Raw genomic sequence first — 10,048 nt, forward strand, 5'->3', positions numbered from 1 at the left:
CTCATAAAATTTAACCTCCATTCTTGAATTTAAAAATATACATATATATATATATTTTTTTAGCTCAATAGGAATAGAACGGAACTTCCTTAATCAGACAAAGGATTTCTACCAAAAAACCCCCAATAGCAAACCTCATACTATTCATACTTAATGATGAAAAATATTGAGCCTTTTCTCTCTGAGATTGAGAATGAGAGAGTGGTTCGCTTTTATTCACCATTACTGAAGGCTCTAGCCCATGCAAAAGACAAGAAAAAGATATAAAATTTATAATTTTGGAAAGGGAAAAAAATAAAATGCATTATTTGACGATGACATGATTGTTTATATAGAAAATCCAAAAGAATCTACATACAAATTATTAGAATTAATAAATGAGAATTGCAAAGTTTCTAGGAGCAAAGCCAATACATACCAATTGACTGTCTTTCTATATACTAGCATCAAAAATTAGAAAATAAAAGTTTTATAACTATTATTTATAGAAGCATCAAAAAACAAGGTATAAATCTCACAAGAGATGTACAAGACCTCTATACAGAAAGCTATAAAGCATTGTTGAGAGAAAATATAGAAGAACTAAATAATGTTGCAAATTGAGTTTTCCAGAAGACATTGATGTGAAGTTTGGGTGCCACAGGTTTATTAGGAATCAACACCTATGAAAGGAAGGGGAAGAACAAAGAACTGGGTAGAGGACGAATTTAAACTGCAACACAAGCCTCACAAAGTCTGGGCCACACATGCAGGGAGCTCTTTAAGTGAATATTGCTCAATAGAGTTATTCAACATCACAATGGCCTTATTATCCATCTCCCCACCCACCACACTCTGCTGGGTCACTGGATGTGGGCTTCCCTGGAAAGGGTTGAGACCCTAGAGTGAGGCAGTTCTCTGCAGTGAAGGTAGAAAAATGAAGATCATCATAGCTGGAGACTGCCTTGTACGATTTCACTTATGTGAGGTAATTAGAGTAGTCAGATTCATAGAGACAGAAAGTAGAATGGTGGTTGCCAGGGGCTGGGTGGAGGGGGCTTTATTAGTCCATTTTGTGTTGCTATAACAGAAATACCTGAGACTGGGTAATTTATAAAGAACAGAGGTTTATTTGGCTTATGATTCTGGGACAGCTGCATCTGGCACAGGCCTCAGGCTTCTTCTGTTTATGGTGGAAAGTGGCAGGCAGCCAGCCGCAGGAACAAACAGATCACATGGTGAGAGGAAGCAAGAGAGAAGGTGCCAGGGTCCTATAAACAACCAGCTCTCATGGGAACTAATAGAGTGAAAACTCACCCAGGACCCCCACACCCCAGAGACAGCATTAGTCCATTCATGAGGGATCTGCTTCCATGACTCAAACAGCTTCCAGCACTGCCACATTGAGGGTCAGATTTCCACATGAGTTTTGGTGGGGACAACACATTCAAACTGTATCAGGGGGAATGGGGAGTTATTGTTTAATGGGTAGAGTTTCAGTTTTACAAGGTGAAAAAATTTATGGATATAGATGGTGGTGATTGTTGCACATTATGAATGTATTTAATACCACTGAACTGTACACTTAAAAATAGTTAAGATGGTGGGCCGGCCCAGTGGCGCACTGGAGAGTGCGCCGCTTGGGAGTGCGGCAGCGCTCCCGCCAAGGGTTCGGATCCCATGTGGAGACCGGTTCCCGCTCACTGGCTGAGTGCGGTGCGGGCGCGACACCGAGGGTTGCGATCCTGTTGCCAGTCCCCGGTGCGGGCGCGACACCGAGGGTTGCGATCCGTTACCGGTCAGTAAAAAAAGACAAAAAGGAAAAAAAAAATAGTTAAGATGGTAAAGTTTATATTATGTGTGTTTTACCACAATAAAATTAATTAGAAAAAATGAATTAGTTAAAAAACATATATAAAGAACTGCTAAAAACCAATAGGAATAGGGTAGATACACACACATACACACGTGCACAAAACTCGAACACGCACTTCACAAAAGGTGCTCAATCTCATCAGCATTGGGGAAATGTAAATTTAAAAACTGACAGTATTAAGTGTTGGTAAAGATGTAGAGCAGCAAGAATTCCCAAAGATTGTTGGTGAAAATATAAATCAGTACAATAACTTTGGAAAACAGTTTGGCATTATCTCCTAGAGTTGAAGATAAACATAGCTTATTATTCAGCAATTCCTTTTCTAGGTGCAGTAGAAACCAAAAGAAGTATGTGCACATGTGCACTAGGAGACATGAATAACAACATACCTAGAAGCAGTTATAATATCCTCAAGCTGGAAACAATCCAAAGACAAATCAACTGTAGAGTGAATAAATAGCAATATATTCATAAAATGGAATACTATCTGTTAATTAAAAAGAATGAAATCTAGCTACATTAATGTAATGTTGAATGAACAAATCTATATTCAAAGCATATTATAAGATTCTATAATAGAGAACAAAACTACAATGTTAGAATTCAAAATAGTGGTTACCTTTTGGAAGAAGAGAGTTGGCAGTGATTTGCAGGGCCCCTGAAGGGGTTACTTGAGTATGAAAACATTGATCTGGGTGATAGTTACACAAGTGTTCACTTTGTGATGATTCATTGAGCCATATATTTATGTTTTTTAAACTTTTGACATGTGTGTAATACTTCAATAAAAAAATTTCAAAAAATAAAAAAGTATGAGCACACCAAATTGATAAAATAGCCACATATTTTTAATGAAAAAAATAAGATGCTATATCAATAAATAATGTCCTTACCTCTTTAGGATTAATATATTTCACTATCTGATATGGCTCCCCTTGTCTTCTTAAATTAATCAGGCTTTTAAAGTGTTGGAATACAGCGACATCCTGAAGGTTTCAAACACACATGATTTTATAGTCAAAACTAGATTTTCCAATTCTAATTAGTTTTTTGCCTAATTAGGGCAAAAACAAGTAAAAATCATAAAATAGATTTTATGTATGTACCCTAGATTTTAGAAATATTATTCACTCAGGGTTTGCTTTGACAAGCTAGGTAATATTGGTATTATTCTCACAAAGAATTTTACCCTTAAATTTGTAATTGCAATCACTATCAACTATAAATAAAATATCTAAAACTTTGGTTGAGTCAGTATACTCTCCAGAGTAATCTATGAGAAAAACCAATTACAGCCTACTGGTTAAGAACACTGAGTATAGCATAATATTGTCTGAGCTCAACAGTTAGTACCTACTAGCTGTGTGACCCTGGACAAGTTGCTTAACCTCTCTATACTCAGTTTCTTCATCTATAAAATAAGAATGATAGGAATTTTCTCATACAGCTATGCTGAGGAATAAATGAATTAATATTTGTAAATCACTTAGAACGGTTTCTGGCATAAGAAAGCACTCAATAAATGTAAACAGTTATTAGGATTACAGAAGCATCCTCACTCCAGTAGTAGTTCCACTAATTTACAAACTTTATCCACTTTCCATGTTAGTGCAAATTTTGTCAAGTAACCCCAAACAATTCTTCTATCTTGGAAAACTATTTCTTTGGTAACCCTCTCCTCATACACTACCCCCCCCCCCCGAAAGTCCCTTAATAACTATTGGTAAACACCTCCCACCCCTTTGCTTATGTTAAATAAGATAAAATAAGTTCAAATTGAAGTAACCCAAAGTAACAATGTAAGTTTGAAGCCCCACTGCAATTGCGTATGAAAGATGGTGCAACCCATGTCAACACAAATAGTATGAAAAATTTATTATGATTTAAAATCTGAATAGTATCTTCTAAATAAGTAGATTACTATCTACAGATGCATAACAAACCACCCCAAAACTTAAGTGTCTTAGAGCAACAACCATTTATTATTTCTCTCTTTCTGTGAATTGATGGGGGAGTCCTGCTGGTCTTGATTGGACTCGCATTTGTAGCTGTAGTCAGCTGTCAGATCAGCTGGAGCTGGGCGATTTAATATGGCCTCACACATATATATCTGAGTATTCAGTTTGGATTGTTGGAACATCGGAGTGGCTGTGCCACTGTCTCCACACAGACTCTCAGTTTGAGCTTCTTCACAGCATGGAGGTTTCAAAGTACCAAAGAGAGAAAGTGGAAGTTCCAACACCTCTTAAGGCCTTGTTTTGGAAGTCACACAGCAACACTTATTCTGCATTCTATTTATCAAACTCAAGTCCTAGCAGGCCTCACGAGGTCAAGTACAAAGTGTAACCCATAGCAAGTTCCATATGTACTATGGTCTCACTCAGAGGTGGCCCTGAAGTACAACAGTGAAGGGTAATCCTTCCAGGGGCAGAACCTCAAATAGCATACCCGGTTGTGTATTGTGCCTAGAAAGAAAGACAGCCAGAATTACAGATTTACAGATGGGTAGGGACTGATGGTTTAAAAACGTGGTTAGAAAACTGGTGACAAGGTCTGAGGAAGAGGTAAAACTGAGCCCCTGATATGGCATCATTCCTTAGGGGAACTAGCCAGCTACCTTGTGACATGTTGATTATTTGGAACACTTCATTATGGAAAGGGTAACATTTTGTTCTCACTGGAATTGACACTTTACTCTTCCATGTACACAGTGCTTCTACAAAAACCACCATCTGTGTACTTTCAAAATGCTTACTCACTGTCACAGTATCCCATATTAACATTGCTCCTGATCAGAGAACTTGGTTCACAGCAAACGCTACACACCAGTGGGCCCATGCTCATTGAACGTACTGATCTTACCTTGTTTCCAATCACCCTGAAGCAACTGGCCTAATAGAACAGTGAAATGTCATTTTGGAGTCTCAGTTACAGTTAGACTTCCAGTGATAAATCTTTTCAGACTAGAGTGATGTCCTCCATATTGTAGTAAATGCTCTGAATCAACAGCCAATATATGGTGCTATTTCTCACATAGCTAGCATTCATGAGTCTGGGAATCAAGGGGTGGAAATGGAAGTGTCTCCTTCTAAGTATCACCTTTAATTATCCACATTAAATGATTCCAAAGAAAATTCTGCTGCCTGACCTTGTACCTTTGGGCTCTGCAGGTATAAAGGCCTTATTTCCCATGGTAGGAATGCTTCCACCAAGGTACACAACAATGGTTCCATTAAAATGGAAGCTTATACTGCCACCTGGCCATTTTGTGCTTTTCATGCCAGTGAACCAACATGCAAAAAACAAACCAAAAAATCAAAAAACAAAGGCAATTTCTGTACTGGCTAGGGTGATTAATCCTGACTATTAAGGAGAAAATGGGTTGTTACTACCAATGGGGATAGGGAAAAAAGTGTCTGGAATTCAGGAGATCTTTTGGGGTGACTCTTAGTAATCCCATGTTCTATAAGAAAAGTTAATGAAAAATTATAACAACCCACTATAGGCAGAATTGATAAAGGCCTAGACCCTTCAGAAATGAAGGTTTGGGGCCAGTCCGTGGCTCACTTGGGAGAGAGTGGTGCTGATAACACCAAGGCCAAGAATTCAAATCCCTATGTAGGGATGGCTGGTTAGCTCACTTTGGAGAGCATAGTGCTGACACCACCAAGTCAAGGGTTGAGTTCTCCTTACCGGTCATCTTTAAAAAAAAAAAAAGAAAGAAAAGAAAACAGAAATGAAGGTTTGGGTCACCACCCCCACACCCAGGCAAGGAACCACAACTAGGTGAGGTGTTTGCTGGAAAAAAAAAAATATGGATTGGCTAGTGGAGGAACAAAGTTCGAAATACCCATACCAGCTACAACCCCATAATTAGTTGCAGAAACAAGTAGTATTTTTGAATATTTATCCTACATATCTATATACAATTAACCAATTCTTTTTCTTTCTTTTCTCCCTAAATGTAGTTAATATGTATGTTAATATATGTGTTACTGTGTTGATAATGGTGTGGGAGGCAGAATAATGGTCTCCCCAAAAATGTTCACACCTAATCCCTGTAATCTGTAAATATGCTATGTTACATGGAAAGGAGGAATTAAGATTGCAGATAGGACTAAGGTTGCTAATCAGCTGACTTTGACATAGGGAGATTATCCTGATGGGACCAAGGTAATCACAAGGGTCCATATAAAAGGGAGGTAGTGGCAGAGTGATGGGATGTGAGAAAGACTTGACAGGTCATTGCCAGCTTTGAAGATAGAAAGGGGCCATGATATGGGCAACTTGGAGAAGTGGGAAAAGGTCCAAAAACAAATTCTTCCCTAGAACCTGCAGAAAGAACACAGCCATGCTGACACCTTGATTTTAGCCCAAAGAAACCCATTTTAGACTTCTGATCTCCAGAACCATAAGATAATAAATTTTTGTTGTTCAAAGCACCAAGTTTGTGGCAATTTTACAAGTGCTTAACATTATATCTAGTATATAAGTTGCAAGATGTCAAAGGTAGAGAATGGCTCACCAATAAGAAGAATAAAAATGACTGGAAGATGGATAAAGTTACTTCTGGGAAAGGAGTACATATATTTTGGCCTATATGAGGAATAACTGTATCATGTTTGGTGGGAGCCTGATTTTAATACTGACTTTATTTGGAAGTTAAATATGGTTAAAGGAGGTGTGTATGGATTCCAAGGTGACAGTGGGTGAACTCTGCTGGATTATTCTACTGTCAGTTTGATCAAGCAGGACAAATACAAAGAAAATGATATGTAGGCATATTATAGTCAAACCGCTGAAAACCAAAGACAAAAGGTAATTTAAAAGCAGCCAGAGAATTAAAAATACATTACTTTCAGGGGAGAAAGAGTAAAACTTATTCCTGACTTTTATTAGAAACTATGGAAGCCAGAATAGAATGGAATGCCATCTTTAAGGTACTGCAGGGAAGAAAACCCAACAACATGCCAGCCTATCTTTCTATGAAAGATGATAATATTCTTTGAAAATAAGAGTGAAATAAAAATGTAATTTTTCATAGAAGGCCTGTCCTTTAAGAAATACACTAAGGAATACTCTAGGGAATTCTTGAATTGGCAGGAAATTAATACCACAGGGAAGCACAGAACTGCAGCAAAGAAGGAAGAGTCCTGGAAAGGGTAAATATCTGGATAAATAAAAGTGAATACTAAAATTAAAGAAGACATAAATAAATGAAAATACATCATGGTTCAGAAAGCTTAATATTGTTGGAGTGACAATATTACCCAAAGTAGATTCAATGCAATACTAAAGATTAAATGCAATCCCTATCCAAAATCCCAATAGCATTTTTGGCATAAATAAAATTCCATTCTAAAATTCATGTGGAATTTCAAGAATTCCTGAATAGTCAGAACATTTTTGAAAAAGAATTTAAAAAGTAAAAAAGTATGAGTTGGAAGAGTCACTTCCTGATTTTAAAACTTACTACAAAGCTACAATAATCAAAACAGTTTTGTATCATAATAAGGACAGACATATAGATCAATGAAATAGAACAGAGCGCCCCAAAATAAATTCTTACATATATAACCAGTTGAGTTTCAAAGAAGGTACTAAAACCATTCAATGGGGGGGAGGGGAGGAAGAGCAGTATTTTCAATTAATCGTGCTGTGAAAACTATATATCCACACACAAAAGACTGAAATTAGGCCATTAACTCCCATAGTATACAAACATTAATTCAAACTGGATCAAAGACCTAAACATAAGAGTTAAAATCATAAAACTTGGGCCGGCCCGTGGCTCACTCGGGAGAGTGCGGTGCTGATAACACCAAGGCCCCGGGTTCGGATCCCACATAGGGATGGCCGGTTCGCTCACTGGCTGAGCGTGGTGCTGACAACACCAAGTCAAGGGTTAAGATCCCCTTACTGGTCATCTTTAAAAAAAAAAAAAAAAATAATAAAACTCTTAGAAGAAAATATAAGGGAAAAGCTCCATGACATTGGATTTGGCAATGATTTCTTAGATATAATACCAAAAGCACAAGCAACACAAGAAACAAAAATATAACCTGGACTACCTCAAAATTAAAAACTTTTGTGCATCAAAGGATACTGTCAAGAGAGTGAAAAGGCAATCCCCAGAATGGGAAAAAAAATATTTAAGGAGATATTTGGTAAGGAATTAAAATCCAAAATATGTAAAGAACTACTATCTCAACAACAATGACAACAAAAACAAAACAAACAACTCAATTCAGAAATGAGCAAAGGTCTTGAATACACATTTCTCCAAAGAAGACTTACAAATGGTGAGTAAGTACGTGAAAAGATGCTCAATATCAGTAGTCATTAGGGAAATTAAAATCAAAACCACAATGAGATACCATTTAACATCCATTAGGATGGTGGTTATCAAAAAACTAAAAAATAACAAGCATTGGCAGGGGTATAGACAATTGGAAAACTTGTGCATTGCTGGTGGGAATATAAAATGGCATAGCCACAGACAGAGTTTGGATGTATTGTACTCCCAGAACTCAGATGGAAATTTGATCCCCAGTGAGGCAGTTTGAGTCATGGGGGTTCCCTCATGAATGGATTAATGCTCTCCCTAGGTGGGGGGAGTAATTAGTGAGGTCTCACTCTGTTAGGTCCCACAAGAGCTGGTTGTTTAAAAGACCCTGGCACCTCTCCTTTCTCTCTCTTGCTTCCTCTCACCATGTGATCTGCTTGTACCCGTCGGCTGTCTGCCACTTTCTGCCATGAGTAGAAGCAACCTGAGGCCCATGCCAAATGCAGCTGTTCCAGAATTGTAAGTCAAATAAACCTCTATTCTTTATAAATTAACCAGTTTCAGGTATCCCATTATAGTAACACAAAAGGACAAATACAGCCACTGTGAAAAATAGTTTGGCAGTTCCTCACAAAGTTAAACATAGAATTATAATATGATCCAGCAATTCCACTTTTAGACATATACCCAAAAGAACTGAAAACAATGACTCAAAGAGACACTTGGACACCAATGTTCATAGCAGCATTATTAAGAATAGCCAAAAGGTAGAAACAATCCAAATGTCCATTAACAGATGAATGAATAAACAAAATGTGATATATACATACAATGGAATATTATCCACCCCTAAGAAAGAAGGAAATTCTGATACAGGCTATAAATTGGACGAACCTTGAAAACTTTATGTTAAATGAAATAAGCCAGACACAGAAAGACAAATCCAATTATACAAGGTACCTAAAATAGGGAAATTCATAGAGACAGAAATTAGAATAGAGGTTATCAGGATCTGGGTGTAGGCAGTTATTATTTAAGGGGTACAGAGGTTCTTTTTGGAATGATTAAAAAGTTCTGGAAACTGATATTGGTGATGGGTGTACAACATGATGAATGCACTTAATGTCACTCAATTACATACCTAAAAATGATTAAAATGGTAATTTTATGTTATGTATATTTTACCACGATAAAAGAAATTAACATCTACTTTTAAAACAAGAATAGCAATGTCTTCTGTCATTTCATAATGTAAGTGAAATATCTGACAACAGTACCACAAAGGAGAAAGGGAACAAAGGGAGTTAGCCTGTTATGAGATTCTTGCATTGTCGGGAAAGGGTCAAAGTACTAACTTTAGGTGGATACTATCATTCAAGAATAAATATTGTAAACTCTAGGTTAACCCAGTAAAAGAATGTGTAACTGGTCTAGTTATTTATTGCTGTGTAGCAAGCTACCCCAAAACTTGTGGTGTAAAATAACCACCATTTAATCACACTCACAATTATGGATTATGAATTCTTATAGGGCATAGTAGGTAAGTCTTGTCTTACTTCCAGGATGACTGAGGATTCAGCAGAGATGGCTTGAACAACTGGGAATGGCTGGGATAGCTCAATGGGAGACCTATTTCAGAAACTTCAACTCTACTGAAGAGGCAGTCTTTTCCCCAACATATGTTCTTGTTACCTTTGTCAAAGATCAGTTGGTTAGGGGCCGGCCTGGTGGCGCACTGGATAGTGTGCCGCTTGGGAAGCGCGGTGGCGCTCCCGCCCGAGGGTTCAGATCCCACATACAGACCAGTTCCCGCTCACTGGCTGAGCGAGGCACGGGAGCAACACCGAGGGTTGCGATCCCGTTGCTGGTCCCGGTCCGGTGCGGGGGCGACACTGAGGGTTGCGATC

The 10,048-nt window shown here is 37.8% G+C and overlaps 1 protein-coding gene across 1 annotated transcript in view; it reads right to left on the bottom strand.

Annotated features, from left to right (window-relative positions):
* LOC103603849 (chromosome unknown open reading frame, human C11orf65) overlaps positions 1–10,048 on the bottom strand; it is a 42,704-nt gene that overhangs the window by 21,759 nt on the left and 10,897 nt on the right. Inside the window, exon 2 of the mRNA XM_008588439.1 lies at positions 2,749–2,841. Within this exon, the coding sequence (XP_008586661.1) occupies positions 2,749–2,841 (93 nt within the window). The remainder of the gene's footprint in view (positions 1–2,748; positions 2,842–10,048) is intronic.

The sequence above is a fragment of the Galeopterus variegatus genome, unplaced genomic scaffold, assembly GCF_000696425.1.
Source record: "Galeopterus variegatus unplaced genomic scaffold, G_variegatus-3.0.2 Scaffold4825, whole genome shotgun sequence".
In the NCBI taxonomy this organism is placed as follows: Eukaryota; Metazoa; Chordata; class Mammalia; order Dermoptera; family Cynocephalidae; genus Galeopterus; species Galeopterus variegatus.